At 41.1% G+C, this 22,983-nt stretch overlaps 1 protein-coding gene across 3 annotated transcripts in view; it reads left to right on the forward strand.

Annotated features, from left to right (window-relative positions):
- Window positions 1–22,983, forward strand: part of EGFLAM (EGF like, fibronectin type III and laminin G domains) — a 131,792-nt gene that overhangs the window by 90,402 nt on the left and 18,407 nt on the right. For 2 of the 3 annotated variants that reach the window (XM_073346166.2, XM_073346165.2), the window contains exons 13-18: window positions 333–522; window positions 9,658–9,783; window positions 10,387–10,630; window positions 14,161–14,272; window positions 16,445–16,561; window positions 20,859–21,039. In XM_073346166.2, coding sequence (XP_073202267.2) covers window positions 333–522; window positions 9,658–9,783; window positions 10,387–10,630; window positions 14,161–14,272; window positions 16,445–16,561; window positions 20,859–21,039 — 970 coding nt within the window. The remainder of the gene's footprint in view (window positions 1–332; window positions 523–9,657; window positions 9,784–10,386; window positions 10,631–14,160; window positions 14,273–16,444; window positions 16,562–20,858; window positions 21,040–22,983) is intronic. The other variant, XM_073346167.2, reaches the window with a different exon arrangement.

Here is a 22,983-nt window from a genome sequence, read left to right on the forward strand (position 1 = left end):
AACAAGTTATACTGGGAAGCACAAAGGAAGGACAGACATGCCCTCATAATCAAATGATTTGTTAATTTTGTTTACATTAGTAGATTCAAAGCATCCCAAGATAAGAAATAGGCATAAAAGTAAATGTTTAGGGTGCTGATATTTTAGGAGGAGGAATGAGTGGGAAAGAATTACTAATGGACAACGTAGTTTTCCTCAAAGGCATCTTTTTCTTCATTGAGGGGAAAAAAACTGATCATGACTGTATGGCTTAATTACCTTGCCTTCATTAGTCTATCATGGAATATAACATGTTATTTAAAATAGTTAAACAGCTTTGTTTTACCTTGTAGGGCCAATATAGTAAAATTACCTTCCGGACTCCTTTCTATCTTGGTGGTGCTCCTAGTACATACTGGTTGATCAGAGCAGCAGGAACCAACCGTGGCTTTCAGGGCTGCGTTCAGTCACTCATTGTCAATGGGAAGATAGTTGATATGAGACCCTGGCCACTAGGGAAGGCTTTAAGCGGCGCTGACGTAGGTAAGTGCAATGTTATGGGGTCCTTTATCAATGTTAAACAAGAATAATAGCATTATTTTCTACCAATTGAAAAATGAAACAGTTGTGTTCAGAGTTTGGTTGGGGAGAGTGGGGGTTAGGTCTGTATATTTTGTATAGTATTTCTCTAGACTCTGTAAAGGATTTTGAGTTCGTATTTCAAACACTCAGTGAAGACAAGCTCTCAACAAAGCATGCTGACTGTTGGCCTGGGTGCATCATTAGTAATTGCCCCAGAGAAAGTTTCCAGGGGCGAATTTGAGATCCATGACAGAATTTCTTGGCATGATAAAGGACTCTTCTCCCCAAATGAGGACCCAGTACACTAGTCCAGCAGTTCTCAAACTGGGGTCAGCAGACCCCTGTGGGTCCGCAAGGGTACTCCAGGGAGTCCGTGAATCATGTCCGGCTCCAGGGGGTCCGCTAGTCATGTCCGGGGCTGCCGGCCCCTCTGATCAACTCCTTGCCTTCCCTCCCAGTGCCTCCTGCACACCACGGAACAGCTGTTCAGTGGGTGCAGGAGGTGCTGGGAGGGGTGGGGAGGAGCAGGGATGGGGCGCACTTGGGGGAGGGGGCAGAAAGAGTCGGGGAAGAGGAGGGGCAGGGGTGGAGCGGGGCCAGGGAGAGGTGGGGTGGGGTGGAACCTTGGGGAAAGGTGTGGAGTGGGGGCAGGGCCTGGGGCTGAGCGGGCGTTGAGCATCCCCTGGGAAAATTACCAGAGATCACTCCCAATTCCAATAAGGATTCTGATAGGATTCAGTGCTTCAAATCCCACCAAGGGGTTCTTCTGTTATCACAAATTCATAACAGCTTTTTGCTCAGAACAAGAACCCTTATGCACAGGTTAGCTTTTCCTTTATGCAGACTGCATCCTTGATTTGCAGAGACCATGAATAGGTTATCAACCAGACAATGGTTATATCTTCAGGGCATAGCTGCAAAAGATTGGGTGCAGAGGTGGGAATCTGTATTCCCCTCTTCCCCATGTACTTCCTAGGGAAACAATATATCTTTGTCCCAAAGTTCCTTCTCGTGTGGCACATTGTTTAAAATAGTCCTTTGATGCTCATAACACTTACATAGGTGTTACACATCTTCCATCTAGAGAACTTACATACATTATAATATGAAGATATACACCTCTACCCCAACATAACGTGACCCGATATAACATGGGTTCACATAAAACGCTCTGAGCAGCATGTTAAGAGTGCTGGGCCAAGCCGGGGCCTAGGGGTTGGATAAGGGGCAGAGGGTATCGGGGATGGTCAGGGGCTCCCCCCACCCCAAGGTCTGGGAGGCAGGAGCTGTGGGTGGGGAACTTTTGGGGGCCCCGCAGTCCCAGGGGATTAGCGGGGGGGGGGGCGGAAGCAGCCCGCTCTGCTTCCCTCGCCCCGGCTCTAGACGTGTCGTGCGGGAGAGGGGACTTGAGGGAAGGGATCCCCCCCGCACTCACCGGCAGCAGTAGAAACGGAGCAGCCTGGCCCCAGTGCGCGGCACTCCGCCAGCTCCCAGCCGCAGCACTCCACTTCCCACCGCAGGTGAGTGCAGGACCTCCCCCCAGCCCCGGCCAGCGACACGGCTGGGGACGGGGCAAGGAAAGCGGAGCAGGCTGGGGCCACGTTGCTCCACTTCCCGCCACTGGTGAGTTTGGGGGGAAATGTGGTGAGATTTATTTGTCTCCCACGGACCACGTTATATCAGGGTAGAGGTGTACCTATCTCATAGAACTGGAAGGGACCTTGAAAGGTCATTGAGTTGAGTCCAGTCCAGACCACTGCCTTCACAGCCGGACCAAGTACCATCCCTTATTTTTGCCCCAGATCCCTAAATGGCATCCTCAAGGACTGAACTCACAATCCTGGGTTTAGCAGGCCATTGCTCAAACCACTGAGCTATCCCTTCCCCACAATGATGCATCAATTTTGCCTTTATAAAACAATGGACCCCAAAGCTATGTAAATCTAATTCAGTAAAGTCTCCCAAAAATATTGCAGGAAATTGACATGTCTGTCACACTTACAGTCTGAACAGAACGATTGATTTGCCCAAGGTCACACAGTGAGTCAGTGGCAAAAGCAGGAATAAGAAAAGGAGTACTTGTGGCACCTTAGAGACTAACCAATTTATTTGAGCATGAGCTTTCGTGAGCTACAGCTCACTTCATCGGATGCATACCGTGGAAACTGCAGCAGACTTTATATATACACAGAGAATATGAAACAATACCTCCTCCCACCCCACTGTCCTGCTGGTAATAGCTTATCTAAAGTGATCATCAGGTGGGCCATTTCCAGCACAAATCCAGGTTTTCTCACCCTCCACCCCCCCACACAAATTCACTCTCCTGCTGGTGATAGCCCATCCAAAGTGACAACTCTTTACACAATGTGCATGATAATCAAGTTGGGCTATTTCCTGCACAAATCCAGGTTTTCTCACATCCCCCCCACCCCCATACACACACAAACTCACTCTCCTGCTGGTAATAGCTCATCCAAACTGACCACTCTCCAAGTTTAAATCCAAGTTAAATCAGAACATCTGGGGGGGGGGGGGGTAGGAAAAAACAAGAGGAAACAGGCTACCTTGCATAATGACTTAGCCACTCCCAGTCTCTATTTAAGTCTAAATTAATAGTATCCAATTTGCAAATGAATTCCAATTCAGCAGTTTCTCGCTGGAGTCTGGATTTGAAGTTTTTTTGTTTTAAGATAGCGACCTTCATTTCTGTGATTGCGTGACCAGAGAGATTGAAGTGTTCTCCGACTGGTTTCTGAATGTTATAATTCTTGACATCTGATTTGTGTCCACACGCAATCACAGACATGAAGGTCGCTATCTTAAAACAAAAAAACTTCAAATCCAGACTCCAGCGAGAAACTGCTGAATTGGAATTCATTTGCAAATTGGATACTATTAATTGAGGCTTAAATAGAGACTGGGAGTGGCTAAGTCATTATGCAAGGTAGCCTGTTTCCTCTTGTTTTTTCCTACCCCCCCCCCAGATGTTCTGGTTTAACTTGGATTTAAACTTGGAGAGTGGTCAGTTTGGATGAGCTATTACCAGCAGGAGAGTGAGTTTGTGTGTGTATGGGGGTGGGGGGGATGTGAGAACCTGGATTTGTGCAGGAAATAGCCCAACTTGATTATCATGCACATTGTGTAAAGAGTTGTCACTTTGGATGGGCTATCACCAGCAGGAGAGTGAATTTGTGTGGGGGGGTGGAGGGTGAGAAAACCTGGATTTGTGCTGGAAATGGCCCACCTGATGATCACTTTAGATAAGCTATTACCAGCAGGACAGTGGGGTGGGAGGAGGTATTGTTTCATATTCTCTGTGTATATATAAAGTCTGCTGCAGTTTCCATGGTATGCATCCGATGAAGTGAGCTGTAGCTCACGAAAGCTCATGCTCAAATAAATTGGTTAGTCTCTAAGGTGCCACAAGTACTCCTTTTCTTTTTGCGAATACAGACTAACACGGCTGTTACTCTAAAAGCAGGAATAGAATCCATACGTCCTGACTGTCCTGTGCTTTAGGCACGAAGTCATCTTTCTTCTCTTTTATAGTTTTGCAGTCAAAATCCCAGTAGGGCAGTGATCAATGTGCAACTTACTAACAACAGCTCTGTATTCTCTGGATAAGATGACCAGACTCTGTGCTGTATAAGAAAGGAACAGAGTGACCCAGGAACCGGACACTGAAAAAAATAGGGTTTTGGAAGCAGAGAGAGTAATTTCATGATAGAGTGAGAATCTATGGAAAACAGCTTAAAACCTTTCTAAGGTTCCCTCATCCCTAATCTCTATTGCCTCTTGGGTCCCAGCTAGTCATTCCCAGCCATGTGCCCTCCACACACTGTTGCATTAACAATCAACATCAACTAAAATAAATGCTGGATTTTTCCATGTGTGACCTGAAGCCGAAAGATAGAACCATACTGTGTGTTACATTGCTCCTTGCAATTGCAGAGCTTGCTGTGTACCATGTACCATGGAAGCTTTGCAAACAGTATAGAAAATGACTAAAAACTGTACATAATATAAACTGGAATTAGCGATTCAAGTCTATTAGCTTTTCTGGTAACTGACCTTCCATTCTATTCTGCTTTTATATTGGGTATAAATCAGGGACCACAAAATGGAAAAAAAGAAGAGAGGCCTGTCCTGTGTATAAATCAGTCCTACTGGTGAGATTATGAATCTCACATAGAACTGTAAATCAAAGTGCTGGCAAAGGAGGAAGGGCAAACACCTTTAGTACTGCATATTCCTGCTGAAGCTCCCTTCTTTCTCTTCTGCCACTATGAGGGCCCCACGCCTGGGATTTCATGGAGGCATGAGATGCAGGAGGGGAAGGTTGACTTTTCAGTGTACTCATCAATACTGAACTGAAAAATGGAATACCTCAATGTCACTTGGGGCGGGGGGTTGTTTGGACAGCAGGATCATAGAACCATAGGGTTAGAAGGTACCACAAGGGTCATCTAGTCTAACCCCCAGTCAAGATGCAGGATTTGTGGATGGTCTCCTTAGAAACTGAGAATGCGCTGGCTGGAACAGAAGCAGTCTCTTCACCTTAATCACTGAGAACGTGTCAGTTTGGAACTTCTACCATTAATTTAAACAAATGTATTGTCCTTTATCTCAAAGATTTTGCTTAAATTTTCTGCTCATGAAAGTGAAAAACTAACAGCAATGACGACCACTACAATAAACATAGTACAGATGGGTGTTGTGTTGTGTAGGTTTCTACTTACATCTCTGCCCATATGTCTCTCTGGTAACCTGCAGCACCCTCCTAATACAGTACTGGTGATCTCCTCCCAAGCAGGGATTTCCAGAAGCACTTTCCAGGGCCAGTCCCACAGATGTCAAAGCCAGACATTTAAATGTAGTCCTCTGTTAATAATTCATGAGAGCACAGATTCATTAGTGTATTGTTGAAATAGGGACGGGATCGTACTGGCCATATTTAGTTTGGCTCTTTGTGTTGAGGCCTTAAATATTCCATGGTGATAATGATGTTGATCAGTTGATCAGTGAACAGATGGGATAGGAAGAGGTCATCAGTTGCTGACATCTGTTTTGAGAGGTCTGTTTATTAGATTATTGGATTTTTCTTTGTGAAGCTTGGTAAGTGAATTCAGTCGATCTTGCCTTTCTTGCCTCGGTGTGCTGCTGGACTTCTTTTTTTCACTCCTTTGGATTTATCACAAGCTGCTGTTTGTATTGTGGTAGAGCATAAGGGTCCCTATCGGGAACAGGCCCCAATGTGTAAGCACAAAAAGATGGTCCCTGCCCCATAGAGCTGACAATCTGGGCAGCTTGTGAAGGTTGGTATAAATTGTCACACAACTTGTCCCTCTTTAGCAACATGAGGGTGATGGGTTAGATTCTGCTGGCATAACTCAGGGCCCCCTGGTAATACAGAGTCCCCTGGGAGCAGTACCCAGAAGAATCTGGCCGGGGCAGCCAAAGGAGAAAGCAGTGGAACTTTCATTCCCTAGTGTGGCCTCCAGTCACAGTTTCAATGTTCTCCTGCCCCAGTGGAAGCCATGAGGGGAAGGAAGCAGTGCGTATGCTGTTTGGGACAGTCTCATGTAGGAGGGAGGCAATGCAGACTCTGCTCACTGTCTGCATGGGAGAATTACCCAGAGGCACAGCAGGCCTTCATAAAGCCTGATGTTTTACTAGCGGTTTCCCCGAGGTCACAAACTCATAGAGAGCTGACATGTAATTTGGAATTCCCCCTGGGTGGAATCCTTTGGGTGAAACATTTTGAAATCAATGCGAGCTTTACCATTGATTTCACTGGGTCCAGGATTTCATCCCATCTCAGAAATATGTTCGTCTGAAAAACACCTGCATCCAGGTGCACAGATCACTGAGCCTTGGTCCGCACTACAAACTGATGTCAGTATAACTATGTTGCTCAAGGGTGTGGAAAATCCAGACCCCCGAGTGAAACAATTGTATTGTCCTAACCCCCAGTGCAGTAAGCGTAGACAAGCCTTGAGAGTGAACACTCTGGAAGCGCTACACTGCTACATCATATATATTTGCAGATGACTTCATAGTCTATTAGAAAACTCATAGCCTTATGATTAAGGGAAAAAAGTAGAATCTAGCAGTTAGAGAATCATACTGGAACCCATGACTTCTGGGTTCCATCTGTGACTTTGCCATTCACTGGTTGCCTCAGTTTCCCCATTTATAAAATAGGCCTTGTACTATTCACTTCCATCATAGTGCTGCTGTGATTATTAGTGATAAGTGGGGTGAGAGCCTCAAAGTATAGGTGCTCTGTGTGTGCAAATGTTGTTTAAACCCACAACCGTGGATTATATTCAGATGAAAAACAGTATCGTAGGATCCCTACTCCTATCCAGCCCCCACTTTACCATGGTTGACAGCTGTTTGTGAGAGAGGAAGGGGAATAATTAGCATTGCAAGAACAGCTGCTCACACAGCTGGCTGGCAGGGGAGGCATTTTTTAGGGTAATTGTCTCTCTTCACCTGGAAGTGGAATTCATCCTGTCCCTGAGGAGAAGATGTGTCCGCATGGGTTCTGTCTTTAACCTGTAGTCCTCTGGTTGGGTACCTCATGCTTTGTGCTATGAATAATGTAATCAGGCCACCACTTGGTACATTAAAGACTAGGCTTGATGAAACACTTATAAATGTACAATAAGGAACAATTCTGCACTGTCAGGGAGAGGGACCAAATGACCTAATAGATATTTTTCCATCTCTAACTTCTGTGACTTTGTGATCCAAAGGTTATATTCCAGGTTGTATAGCATAGTGGTCTTCTTGTTCATGTAACAGGACAAAAAAATTAATCAACTCTGGTTGAAATGACTGGCTGAATTGAAGTTTATCATGTGTTAAATCTCTACAGAAGTTCTTTCCCTGCTGTTCTTTACACACTGAATGAATGTAAGATAGGAAATGAAACTCTGAGTTTGAACTGTAGTGATGCCAGGACCCCACTGAGATTTTACAGTGCCCTGTGCAGTAGATTAAATATTTCTGCCTGATGCGCCTCTTCCTTTTTAAAAAAAGGGTTCCTCTTGTCAATAGCAGGTTTGCCAAACTTTGCTCAGTCACCTCACAACCACTCCCTGCTGGTCAGTTCTGACTGTTTCCTACTCACCCTTAAAAAGAACAGGAGTACTTGTGACACCTTAGAGACTAACAAATTTATTTGAGCACAAGCTTTCGTGGGCTATAGCCCACTTCATCGGATGCATAGAATGGAACCTATAGTAAGAAGATATAGATATATAGATATATATACAGAGAAGGTGGAAGTTGCTATACAAACTGTAAGAAGCTAATTAGTTAAGATGAGCTATTATCAGCAGGAGAAAAAACTTTTGTAGTGATAATCAAGATGGCCCATTTAGACAGTTAACAAGAAAGTGTGAGGATACTTAACATAGGGAAATAGATTCAATATGTGTAATGACCCAGCCACTCCCAGTCTCTGTTCAAACCCAAGTTAATGGTATCTAGTTTGCATATTAATTCAAGCTCAGCAGTTTTTCATTGGAGTCTGTTTTTGAAGCTTTTCTGTTGCAAAATTACCACCCTTAAATCTTTTACTGAGTGGCCAGAGAGGTTGAGGTGTTCTCCTACTGGTTTTTGAATGTTATGATTCCTGATGTCAGATTTGTGTCCATTTATTCTTTTGCGTAGAGGCTGTCTGGTTTAGCCACTCCATCAGGGGCTCATTCACCTGCACATCTACCAATGTGATATATGCCATCATGTGCCAGCAATGCCCCTCTGCCATGTACATTGGCCACTAAGTCTCTAAGGTGCCACTAGTACTCCTTTTCTTTTTGCGAATACAGACTAACACGGCTGCTACTCTGAAACTAGCCTCTTACAATTTGTATGGCAACTTCTCTGTATGTGAATATATATATCGTCTTCCTATATGTTCCATTCTATGCATCCGATGAAGTGGGCTGTAGCCCATGAAAACTTATGCTCTAATAAATTTGTTAGTCTCTAAGGTGTCACAAGTACTCCTGTTCTTTTTGCGGATACAGACTAACACGGCTGCTACTCTGAAAACTACTCACCCTTGTGCATGTTTCATGTCTGAATGATCCAACCTGTAATCTGAGGTCAATCACCCTGAAAATACTCACTTGAAGCTCCCTCAATATACATACCCCACCTCCAGGAGTATGTCTGAAGGTATTCAAGTGTAAATTTATTGTCTGTCACCATTTTGTGGGACTTCACCCCTTTAAAACACTGCAGAAACATAAGCGATGTACTCACACACAGCGCACATGTTGATCTGGGCCTTGTTAACTAATATTTACAATTTATTCCTGTAGACTAGGGGGGAAATGATTTAAATAAACAATAATACAATTTAAAATAAAGAAAAATATCTGAGTTAACTGGTACTTCATACACTTTTGACTATTAAACACATGTATCACTGACTGAGAAGGAAATACAAAAAAATCCGTCCTTCTATGACAGTTTTGATATTGTTACCTCAGGGCACCTTTCTGTGCTGTAGACATCATATGCCAGCGTGGTGGAAATGGTGATTAGAAAGCCCATATGTTGGTAATATGGATCCCCTGCAGTGCAGACAGAACAGTTAACAACTACATGCTGGTTAATAAGCTTAGATGGTGCTGCTTAATACATTCAGTGCTTACCATACTGTCCCCAAACTTTGAATGAACAAAGCAGCACTTAAGATAATTGAGGTTAAACAAATCAGCATGTTTGTAATGTAAACAATCGGGTGACACGAGGAGGTTCTGAAATACACATTCGTGAGAACAACAAAGATGCTACTGAGGGTAGGCAAATGGTTATACTGTAAAAAAATATCTTGTGAGTTATTTGGTTAGTTCTCGTTTCTACCATTTTTAAAGCATCTTTATGATGCAGTGTAAAATCAATGCTGAAATCAAGCACTTACCCTAAAATCTGCTTTGTAGCTTTGCACACTGAGAGAGAATTCTGTTTACTTGAGAAAGCAAATTGCACTTGTTTGTAACAACAAGCAAGCAGCCCGCTAAATCCTCTTGGATTAACTGGTATGGTATGACATTCTGGCTCTGAGTTTAGGTGAATGCAGCAGTGGAATCTGCGATGAGGCTTCCTGTATTAACAGCGGCACCTGCACTGCAAGCCAAGCTGATTCATACATGTGCCTTTGCCCTCTTGGATTTAAAGGTCGGCATTGTGAAGAAGGTGAGAGGACACCAGATGTGTTTTATTTCTGACTTAAGTGTTAGTCTGTGTTCAATACACTTTCTCAATAGGATAAGATCCGTTTGGATGTCATTGAACTGTCAGAAAACAGTCCTGATTTGTTCCTTCTCCTAAAAAGCACAGGCATATGCTGATAAAATGGTGCTAGATGCCTTGTGTGCATGTTATGTTGTTTATTTTTATGGGCTAGAGAGCATCTTGCATGGATAAGTAGGTGAGACTCCGTGCTCCCTTTGGTGTGGATAGGGGAACAGTTGCAGTCCTTGTGCACTTCAGAGCACGGGGACCGCTCCTTCTTCACACTGCCTGCTGGGAAACCCATTCTAAGGGCTTGGGAGAAAACAGGGCTGTGTTCCTGATGTTTCTCTATGCCTGACCAATAGAGTTGGGCTGTCTGAGGAAGGAAGTTCAGTAGCATGTTTATCCTGTGTGCCTGAGAGCTGCAGAAGGAATGGCAGGGCTTCTAGTGTGACGGTAGATTTAAATGCATAATGAAGAAAGCTGTCTGAAATTGGTTAGGGAGTTAGTCAATTTCTTACCTTAGAGCCCAAGCTGACCTACTTGTTTTTTCTGGAATTCCAGCATTTATCCTGGCCATACCTCAGTTCAATGAGTCGTTGAGGTCATTTGCTACAACATCCTGGCCTTTGGAACCACAGAACTACCTTTCCTTCATGGAGTTTGAGATGACATTTCGTCCAGATTCAGAGAATGGGGTCCTCTTGTACAGCTATGACACAGACAGCAAGGACTTCCTGTCTATTAACATGGTGGGCAGCTATGTGGAGTTCAGGTTTGATTGTGGTTCAGGAACAGCCATTATCAGGTAAATATTAGTTGTAATCGTTTTTCAAACAATGCCACAATGAAGATATGGGAAAGGAATAGCTATGTTGGAGAGGCTACTGGTTTGTGTAGTTATATATTCACTCTCCAACAAAATCCAGTGACGGGTACTTCTAGGGAAGGCACAGAAGCTATGTGTCTAACTGCAATACTATAACACAGGGGTATTTTTTCTTCTCTGGTGGTCTGAAGCTGACATAAGCATTGATAGCATTTATCATTTCATCCTACCCTGCAACTGCAGATGTTATTCTTATCCATGTAGGGAAAATACTTTAAAAATATTCATCTCCTTGCCTCACTAATATTAACACAAGAAATTAAGGAATAATATATAATGAAACTAGATATTTTACAGTCATCTTTAACAATAGCCTAAAATGTGGCAATAATGTATGCAAAGATGTGAGTAACACAGTATATTGCCTGTGGCCATTATATATTGTATGTTTCCTGTGTTCATAAGAAATGATGGTCATACTGGAGGCTATGAAATATACTGATTTTCACTCTGGGAGGGCCTGAGTACATACATTCAAATAACATCTTGTAGTCTCTATCTTCAGTATGTAATCCATATTAGAGACACATATTGAAAGAAATTATGATTTTTCCCCAAATACCATTTTTACTGCTTAAAAACACTTTGGGCCAAATTCGAACTCAGATAGATGGATGCACTTCCCATCAGGAGTTGTACATGTGTATATGAGAGTGGAATTCGTTTTTTTACATTTAAAAAAAACAGAGAGGGAGAAAGAAACTAACATTTGGATTTCAAATAGATTGAGGAAAAATACAAGTTGTTATTGATTGCTGAAAAAAGGAAAATTGGTCAACCTGATGGTAAGCTTACTTGAAAACAATCAAAGCTATGCACTCATACAATACAGAGTACTAACAAAGAGTAATAGCATACAAATAACTGTGTTAAAAGGTTTGCAGGTTACAAAGTGAAGCATTTAAAGTAGGAATTTAGGTTGTCCATGCTACCTTAGTTCTGCTACCTTGTGTGTATGCAGTTTTAATAGTCTTTAATTATATGATCACCTGTTACTTTTTTTTCCAAGGGATTCCTCCCTCATTCAGTGCACAGAATGGACAGAACATAGGGAACAGGCAGCTGTTCAATAAACATGATTACTAATGATGAGTTAAACATGATTTATTCAGTGAGCACACCATCCAAAGCCTGTAACAAATATAGAATTACTCATTTCATCACGGAACTTTCTTGAGCACTCATCATTATAGTATCTGAGTGCCGCACAAACAATGAATATCTCTCCAACACAAAGTAGGAGAGCATTAGTATCTCAATTATACAGATTCTCTATACAACCTTGATGGATGGGGATCAAGAATCAAGTCCCGTGAAAAATATAGCATGTGATCATGTAATTAAAGACTGTATCATAAATGCACGTGTGCAAGTGTTAGAGAATCTAAAAAAATGGTTTCAAGAATCTTTTATAATGGCAAGTGTTAGACAAACTACATGTAGGAATCGCTGGCAGTTCTTCATGCAATACTTAAGTCTTGGATAGCACTATTCTTCCATAGATCTCAAAGATGAGGTAAGCAGCATTATACCTATTTTGCTGATGGTGAAATAGGCTCACAGAGTTCATAGGTGACTTGACCAAAGTCACACATACAGTCAGTGCCAAAGCTGGGAATATGACTCACGTCTCCTGACTACCTTGGCCATTGCACCATGCTGAAATGAGCTGGATGTGAATGTTACCATTATAATTAAGGATAGATGAGCTCGTTGCCACTTTGATAATGAGAGTTTAAACATTCATCTTGAACGTGACTGAGTTTTGTGCTTGCTTAGGCAACATGGTGAGCAAAGAAGCAGAATGCAGGCACACAGTAATAGAGGTTGTAAAAGGAGGAGACAAAAAAATTGAATAGACGATTAGGTACAGGCTACCACTGTGACAGCCTATCCTCTACCAGGATCCACTGTGCCCATGAGACTTCACGTGGGCACAGATATTCACATTCCTGGATCTTAATGCAGGATCAGGAACCTAGAAATGAGGGGAAGTGAGTCTATCCCTAGCACATAGCCAAGGATTCAATATAACGAGAAAAACAATTTAAAAAAACAACTCATCCTTGAGGAAAAAAGGGTTTAAATTGTATTAAAAAGGATTGACAAACTTGTACTAGTTTTGAAAACCCTGTGAATCCAAAAAATAAACTTACAGTTCTGAAAATCTCAAGCTCTGCAAGGTTCACCCATCCCTAATTAAAATTACAGTTTACAAAAGCAGGAGGGTTGGCATGATGATAACTTGTTCTGCAAAGGACAGAGAATATATGTATTGCATCTTATTAAGTAGTCAGACTCATCTGGTTTCTTTATTACATATTGATTTATCCAAGGCATTAAAACCTATTACCTAGTGATTTATCCAATGTGATTAAACCCTAATTGTCACTAAACAAGAAAAGGACAAAGAATGAATGACATTGCTTGGTGATGCTTTTTGGAGGGTTTGGTGTCAGAAGAAGATTGGCAAAAATGCGTACAAAAGGCTTCGAGATATGATTTGGATTTGAACTGCTTTAACCCAAAGTAGTAAAAATGACATTTCAAAGTAAAGGGAATGTCTATAGGACTTCATTAATTGTAACATCTGCAGGGACATGGTTTCTATCCACTCTGCAGACTGTTTTTCTGTCCCAGATTAGTGCTGGGTTAATAAAGATTATCTGAACAGTTTTAAAATGTTTCCTGTGAGACTGGTGGTCACTTGGCATAACAATTGGAGATTGTGGTTCTTATTCAGAATCTCATTACACAATTAGGATCATATTTTGGTTACAGCCCATAATGTACAACATTCAGTTTATTTTTTTAAAAAAAAAGGATCACTGGGATAGCCTGCATCAAAAGAGCTTATCTGAATTGAATGGATAAGCAAACACAAAATGTTTCTGTCTCATAAGGAGACAAAGGCTTTGGGGAACTTCTGCCTTAGGTAAATTTCTGTAACGCCAGCTTCAGTCATTTGGAGTTGGGCGATGTATAGCTGAGACTTTTTCCTCATGTATTTAAATCTAATTAAATCAATTAAATCAATTAAATCAATTAAATTAAATCAATTAAAACTGCAGAAATTGAATAGAAATTTTAGCTCTCAGATAGTTAAATGTGCACTGGTTGCTTAAAGTGGTTTCTTTTACAAATAAAACTAAAATGCTTTTAGTTTAATATGGGAACACTGACACATATTCCTTCACTGCCAGTGTTTAGAAATGGTGCCTTCTGTTGCGCCTCATATACATCGAGCTTTTGTGCAGTCATATTTTTCCCCTTTCTTTTATTTAGTGCTAATAGGTAAAGATACTCAGTAATTTGTTTCTGTTGAAGGAAGGGTCATGGACATTATCTTCAAAAGGCTAGTTGGTAAAGAAAAATGTTTGAAAGTATCAAAAAAATGCAGGTATAGACTTCTTATGGGTTTTTATGTTTGTGGTTTTTGGTTTAAACAGGAGTGAAGAACCTGTTGTTCTGGGCCAGTGGCATGAACTCAGAGTGTCTCGCACTGCGAAGAATGGTATTTTGCAGGTTGATAAACAAAAGCCAGTGGAAGGAATGGCAGAGGTAAGAAGCATATAATGTATATTCTCATATATAAAGCAATTTGTTCATAAAATGACCTAACTTCTCATCTAAATATTAACAAAAATGAGATCTTCAGATAAGCCACAGTCCCTGATCTCTGATGCCTATAAGAGTTTATTGAAGCACATATATGGGGCAGCCTCTTCTTTAGCTTTGAGTTGGGAAGGAGAGGAGCCCAGGACATAACTGGGAGCACCTCTCTTCTGCCTTGACCCAGGTGTTTGTGCTTTGACCTACATTTCTTGTTTCATACATGAGGTTCATTTCTTCCTCTTCATCAATTTATCGGTCATAGTTGTACCTATTACAAAACACCAGCATGTGCATTTTTCAACCACTAGCACCTCTAAGCACAAGAGTTAGAATTTACAGTCAGAAAAGCTTTTTCTCCAAATAAACTGAGACTCAAGTTGAAAAATGGCTTGTTTATTTTCTTCATGCAGAAATATTCGACTTTTCATTGAAAATCTGAAAACCCAAGTTTTCAGCAGAAAAGTCTTCAGGTTTTCAGGCAAACTAGCATTTTTATATGGAAAGCAGACACTTTTCATGCAAAATTTCATTTAATTGGAAATCCAGTTTTCCCTCAACAGATTCAATGGAAATTTTTTTTTACCAGTCTATTGTGCTTTAGTTAAATAATCAGCTTAATTATTATTTATTTATTAAAGATTGTTAGTTAAAAATTTGTACAGCACAATACAGAAATAAAGGCTATTGTTACCAAGCTGAGTTGGAGACTGGAGAAGTGGCTGCAGCTTGATTTATCCCTAACTAATTTCCAAAAACTCTCCTCCTTATATATTTGTTCAAGAGAAAAAATAATTCCTTTCCCATAACTGATTTATCTGAGACATTCCCTTTATGGTATTTCAGCATACCTAATCAATGAGCTAAATATATCTGTAATTTATTTGTCTTTTTATGGCATTTTAGCTTATTTTATCAATAAGCTAAAGACATTTCTAACTACATCCTTATTATAGGAAACACCTGTGGCAACAAGTAATTCCTAATAAGCTAAAAATATCTTTCAGTGAGTCACATATTGTATGGAATATTGAAGACATTTGTAATAACAAGTATCCCTCATTAATCAATCACAAGTTGTCTTTTCCTGGGTATTTGGACACATTCTCAACAGGTCAGGGTAAAAATATTACATACTTTCCCTTATTTGGTCACACTCTAAAGTTCAACCAAACATCCAAAGTCCCTAGAATCATAGACACAAAGCTCTAGAATTATAGATACAAAGCACTTTGGTTCATGCGCAAAGGATCATAGCATTTTATATATAAATATAGGAATACAAAGAATCATGGGTAATCTGGTTCATCTGCTGTCAAGCCCTATATGAGATTCCTTCAACAATCTGGTCCATAATGAACAAAGGAGAAGAACAAGGTTTCTGTTTTTTCTCTCTAGCTGAGCATTGTGCAGCAGCTGTAGAGAGCGGTTGGCTTTGCAGCTGCCAACAAAGAACTCCTGCAGAACTAGAATTACATATTTATTATGTCCTTACCTTTAGAGTCTTTCCAATTCATACAAAAACGTTAACCAGAACTCCAGTGTAGTCTGAGTGACTGTGTCAGCTTCCAGCACCCAGTTCAGACACATGATATTTCTTCTTTTTATCTGTTTCCTGTATTACAGGTTTGCTTTTTCAAATACTGCAAGCGTTTGACTCTTTTCTGTTTAGTATTGATTTTAACTCTGAGGGTTCAGAGTTAAAATCAATACTGGTTCTGATTTCACTGCTACCAGTATCATACCAGTGTGACTGCAGTGGAGTTATTCCCACTTCACACAAATGTGATCAAGAGATCAGAATTAGAACTGGCTAAAAAAAGGAAAGAGAAGAAATTAAATACCATTTTAAAATCCCCCCCCCCCCCCCCACACACACACTTTTTGTCAAAACATCTGAAATTTTCCAGACAGCTCTAAATAGAATCAGGCCCAGCCACTTAGTACAGGATCCACATTGTCCCTTCCACGTTAGCATGAAGATGTAAGGCTATGTTGCATACCATACAGAAATCCTGTGTCACCCAGGGCTCCCTTCTAAAAATATAAAGCAAGCTAGCCTGAAAATGCAAGCATAGTTGTAGCTGATCTAACAAAAATGGATTCTGACTTTTGTGACAGGGAGCTTTCACGCAGATTAAGTGCAACACTGACATATTTATCGGTGGAGTCCCTAATTATGATAACCTGAAGAAGAACTCTGGGATACTGAAGGCTTTCAGTGGAAGTATTCAGAAGGTACATGTTTTGAAATAAACTAACTCTGTGCATTCACTTCATATCTTTGTATCCCTGACACTTGGACATCAAGGGTGAAATCCTGGCCCTACTGAAGTTAATGGCAAAACTCCTGATAGGCCAAGATTTCAACCCTAGACCTCAGCAACCCTTCACAAGATGGTTGATTTCTCCTTTCTTAAAAATACGTTTAACAATCAAGAACACCATGTTCTTCCTAATGCTATTGACAAATTACTGGTAAGTGTTGTTGCTGTTTTTCGATTTACCTTCCATGCTGTACTGATAAGTGAACCACAGACATGCTGGGTCAAAGTCAGAGTTGATGTGTGAAGCTGTCAAAATTAGACCTCCTTAGACTCATTTACACCTATATGTAAATAAGTGAGCATAAGGGGAGTCTAAAGAATGCTCAGTGATGGACAAAGTATAGACAGATAAATGGTTGGCATAACTTACACGCTAGCGACCCAGAAGAAAGTGCAAGTCAAAGTAGGGTGAAGACTAACATAACGTAGTGTAATGTAACTTACACACTCTTACAGCTTTCCATTAGTTGCTTTTCTTGCTACCCTCCTTTCTTGTGGCCTCTTAGCGCGTGAGCGACACCAACCTACTCACCCTTTCCTCAGTTAGTGGTCAAAATTCAGAAGTGATGTTTAATGGAGTCAGGTGTAAGCAGACTAAATTGGTATAATATACACAATGAGGGGCCAAAAGAAAATATAAATTACTCCAGCACTGGTTTCCTGTAGAGTTCTTTAGAATAACTTAGCCACACTCTGAATGTAGCCCGGAATCCTTAGAGTTAAATCTGAGTAACTCCATAGAATTAAATAACAAATCAATGAAGCCCACAGTAAATGGATTAAAAACTGGTTAATTGATAGATCCTGAAAAAGTTATTGTAAATGGAGATTTGTCATACATTAGGGGTGTTTTTAGTGCTACTACTCTTCAATATCTTTATTGATATGGAAAAGGATACAAAATCATTGCTAGCAAAATTTGCAGTTGACACAAAAATTGATGGAGAGGTAAATAATGACGAGGACATGTCATTATAGAGTCCTATTTTGATTACTTGGTAAGATGAGCTTGTTAGAACAAGGTGCATTTTCATAGAGCCAAACGCAAGGCCAGACATCTAGGGGCAAATAATGTGGGTCATTCTTACAAGATAGGGGACTATATCTTGGAATGCAGTGACACTGAAAAGGACTTAAAGGTAATGGGAAATAATTGACTGAGCACATGGGTTGTGGGTATCATAGACTTGGGAAGGCTGATGTGGCTCCACCCACGCTCCACCCCTAAGCCCCTTCCTGCAGTTACTTCCTGGTTCCCGCTCTTCCGTAGCCCAGGCTGGCTAGGGCTGGGGTGACTAGCGTGTCGCCAGGACTCAGGGCAGGTGGTGCCAGGGCCGCAGCACCCACCTGGCGCTCGGGGCACTGGAACTGTGCCCCCTGGTGCTCTGGGACTGGAGTTGGGGGCCCACACAGAGCTCCGGGACTGGGGGCACTGTGGCCATACTGCCCAGGGGAGCTCTGGGGTTGGGGTTGGGAGCCTGCTCGGAGCTCCAGGGCTGGGGGCACTCAGGCGGCCCAGGGCTGGGGAACCGGGACCACATGGGAGTGCTCTGGGCAGAAGAGGGGAGTGAGGCGTGGGGCCTCAGACAGAAGGGGAGGGGCCGGGAGCTAGGCTTTCCCAATGGCCAGTTCACCGTCCGCCCATGAGCACAAACTCCCAATGCACTGCTACAGTTAAGAGGGCAAACACAAATTCTTGGATGCATAAGCTGATGAACATCAAATAGGAGTAGGGAGGTTTTATTACTTCTGTATATGGCATTAAGTGAGACTCTTAATGGAATACTGTGTCCAGTAGCGGTGTCAACACCTAACACAAGATGTTGAAGAATTGAAAGCCATTCAGAAAAGAGCTTACAAGAATGATCTGAATCTTTGAAAATGTGTTTTATAGTGAGAGACTTAAGAAATTCAATCTATTTTGATTATCCAAGAGAAGGTTAAGTGGTGATTTTGATCACAATCTACAAATATGTATATGGGGAAGAGATTTCTGACAGTAGATGCTCTTCAACGAAGCAGCAAAAGGCATAATGAGGATCAGTGTGTGGAAGTGGAAGATAGACAAATTCAGACTAAAATATAAGATGCACATTTTTAAGTGAGGATAATTAACCATTGGAACAACTTACTTAGCGATGGTGGATTCTCCACCACTTGCAATCAAAACTGGATATCTTTCTAAAAGGTATACTATAATTCAAACAAAAATTATGGGCTTGATGCAGAAATTATTGGTGACGTTCTGTGGCCTGTGTTATGGAGGGGTCAGATCAGATGATAATACTGGTCCCTTTTGGGGTTCAAATCTGTGAAACTATTAATGTAAATGGACTTTTGCCATATTTACACTGATGTAACCAAGATCAGAATATGGCACCTTGTGTATAACTTGGTTATATATTAAATGAGGTTGTACAAAATGCAATATTTTTTCTTAGAGAGCTCAAAATGTGGACATGTTTTGGAAGAATCCTATAGTTTCACAGATATCTTCAATTGAACTGCTCCCAACATTTTAAGAAGTAACAAATTGGACCTTTTGCCCATTGCTAGTTGTGAGTTCTCCAGGCAAACATACTAGCAGTAGACAGTGCTAGATACACTGCTCTGCATAAATTTCCTGTTATGTTCTCCAAGATATGTCTGTGAGGGGTAGGACCCCTTGGGGAAGCCACCTGATGTGCTGAGATTCCACTGAGTCTACCAGTTCTGCCAGCATGGGCCCCCTTTAACCTGTCTTGCTGAGCCAGGCTCTTAAAATGTCCTCTAACACATGCACAGGCAGGGCCATATCCAGTTGCAGATTAGCTCTGGGAAGACTCAGCTTAAGGGACTTGCTTCAGTACTCAGATATCCACCGCCCTTGGAGTACAGACCCAAAGATATACTATGAAATTCGCCCCCTCCCTCAATGTGGAGAGAGGTGTGCACACTTCTCCTCCCCCGCCCCCCGTTAGAAATAGCAAAAACGGGTTTATATTGTAAACCAGAAATAAATGTATTAACTATAACAGGTCTATTTTAAGTAGTTAAGGAGGTAGCAGACAGAACAAGGCAGATTACTAAGAAAATAAAACAGAGCACGCAAACTAAGCTTAATACACTAAAGAAACTGGTTACATGCAAGTTCTCACCCTAAATGTGGTTCTAATAATCTTCTTCACAGGTCAGATGCCCTTCCAGCCTGGGTCCAGTTCTTTTCCCCCGTGTTCAGTCTTAGTTGTTTCCAGCAGTCATCTGGAGTGGGGTAGCAAGGGAGAACTCACGACCTGGATTACCTAAATTCCCACCCTTAAATAGGATTTGCATAAGGCGGGAGTGCTTTGTTTCCTAGTTTGACCCCCCTCTAGCTTCTCGTGGAAAAGTAGAGAATTCAAGATGGGTTCCAGTATCAGGTGACATGGTCACCTGCCTCTGTAGGGCCCCTGTAACCATTCTACACCGGCTGACCCACAGATTCACAGGAAGACTAAGCTCTTTTACAGTCCATTGTCTCTTGCTGATGGGCCATCAGCCCTGTTGGGATTTTTCATTGTTTTACCTTAAGTGTTAGCAGGGGGCGTCACCCAAAGTAACATTGTTGAAATATAGCTACATAGTCAATATTTCTAATTGCAGATACAGAAATGATACATGCCTGCTAATAGGCTAATCACATTCAGTAAATCATAACCTTTCCAGTGAGATCTCACATGAGCCATCTTGAATAAAGTATATCTCAGTTATGTCATATTCATATCATAAGCATATTTTCATAAAAAATATGGAATGACACATCACAATGTCCTTCTACAATAGGATGAAATTGACTTCTTCAGCAAAGCTCATATAGTATTTTATTTCTGGTGTACAGCTGAGCTACAAAACAATGCACCAAAATTCAGACATAAGGCTTGTAAATATCAGGCAGCTTTTATCTGATTGGGTTCTTAAGTTGTTTTGTGTTTCCAGGAAAAACAAAAGAAAGTGTATTTCCCCCACCTCAGGATAAACAGCTAAATGTTTTGGAAGGCTAAGCTCTGAAAACTCATTGATTACAATAAATAGATGTTAGATCAGGTTTTGAAAACAATGCTTTTCTCTGGAGCCATTCAGGGAAGTCCTAATGCTAAATATTGAGTATTAAAGCAAAAAATGTGTTCCTGAAGGGGTAGCATCTGAATCTGGAGATTTCTGCATTGTTTTCTCTTCTCTTTTAACCCAAGATTATATTGAATGACCGGACGATTGATGTGAAGCAGGATTTCACTTCTGGAGTCAACGTAGAGAACGCTGTCCATCCCTGTGTGAATTCTCCATGTGCTAATGGGGGAAACTGCATGCCCAAAAAGGACAGTTATGAATGCGATTGCCCTTTGGGCTTTGATGGCCAGCACTGCCGAAAAGGTAACAATGAGTTTTTTTTCAAACTTTAAATATAGAATTCTTCCAAAAATAATGGAGAGATTTTGCACATCTTTCAGAATAGAAACCAGAGGGGCTTGCACTTTTTCTGCATTACTGCACATTCCACTTACCCATAGCAGCATCCATTCTGTCATTTAGGAACATGATAATTGCTATCTCAGAACAGAGCAATGATCCAGAGATGGTACCAGGGCCTCTGGTCACCCACAGTAGCCAGTGCTGAATGCTTCAGAGAATGCCATAAAACTCCCTAATTATGCAGCCCTATCTGAAGGGGGAATTCCAGCCTCTCTCCTCCACCTGATGATTATCCTTACACCCTGAATCATGAGGATTGATAGCTTTTGTAATTTTATCCTCGCTATGTTAACAACAAATGCTGTTCTTATTCACATCAAGGTCTAATCCCTTTTTTAGCCTCTGACTACCCTGTAATTTCACAGTAGGTGCAATTTCTACCTCAGCAAAACATTGGAGACCACCAAGGAATTCTTTCCAAAACAAAGAGTTTTGTTCTCCTCTACTCAAAGAGACAATAGTGTATTTCAAACCAGTAGGTTTATGAAAGAGAGTTAAGATTGCATAAACATGGAAAACATGCACACAGTGTTATTCCTGCATAAGCTTTCGTGAGCTACAGCTGAAGTGAGCTGTAGCTCACGAAAGCTTATGCTCAAATAAATTGGTTCGTCTCTAAGGTGCCACAAGTCCTCCTTTTCTTTTTGCGAATACAGACTAACGAGGCTGCTACTCTGAAACCAGTGTTATGCCACTAGATGGGGTTGTTTCCCTTCTGTCAAGTATTATCTTGGGGGACTCACTAGGGAAATGATTGTGCTACACCAGCATGCTAATTTAGAAGGACATTGAAATTTCACTCTTTAATTATCACAGACAGTTTTTCAAATGAAAAGTACGTGTTTCGGTTAAGTCATGATGAAAAAATAAGCTTTTCTTCTCAAAAAAAGAAATTTAGCACAACAAATACATTTTATTAAAAATAAAAAAATGCAAAAATGCCCTACATGGATAATATTGTGATTTAACTAAAGATGGAGCATCATTAATTCCAGAGTCTTTGGTTTGTCATTTTATTGTCTAGGTATTTACAGGGTGCTAGTGGAGAAGCCTTACATACACAGCTCTGTGTACTGCAGTACTGACATCTACAGCATGAGTTAAGGGCCAGTTAATGAATTAGAGATAGTCTTGTCAACTTCCTTCCAATGCTCTGAACATTGTTTCACAAACATACTAGATTAAAATTCAAATTTGTTTTAACCAAATTTCTGTGGCGACATTTTAAGAGCACTTCTCAGATCAAGAGGTGATTATGTTAAAAAGCACCTTTTCCAATGAGACTTAGGCTTGTCAGTTTTTAAGTCACTTTTGAAAATAGGACTTAGGGACCCTAAGTCACACACAGCACCTTTGAACATTTAACCAAGGTGATATAAGTGCGAGTACATAAGACACATACTTTGATGTCTTAACTGGATGAGGAGTCAATAGTTTTCTGCTGAAATCATTGTTGTATGTTTTCTGTATAAGCTGTGATGAGTGGTCATGGTAATTAATATTTAATAGTAAGAAGTACCAAAAAAGCTAACCACTCTTTTTCCCTTTGTGTGAAATTCAGCCTTGTGCTGAAGTCTGCGCATGTCTGATACATCACTTAAGACCTCAAAATAATATTTGATGTGTCCCTCTGCAGAGGGATGAATTTCACCATTTGTGCATTTTAAATAGACAAAACTAAATTATTGCCTAAAGACAATAGAAAGAGGGTGCCCTACCTTCTAAGATTGTTCCTCTCATCATACCACCACTTTATCTAGAGATACACTGCAAAAATGAAGCAGGGAAAGCTCAGTGAAGGAAAGACCTGCTTAAAACAGGGCAGACTATTGAAATTGAGATTTT

The sequence above is a fragment of the Lepidochelys kempii genome, chromosome 5, assembly GCF_965140285.1.
Source record: "Lepidochelys kempii isolate rLepKem1 chromosome 5, rLepKem1.hap1, whole genome shotgun sequence".
NCBI lineage: Eukaryota > Metazoa > Chordata > Testudines > Cheloniidae > Lepidochelys > Lepidochelys kempii.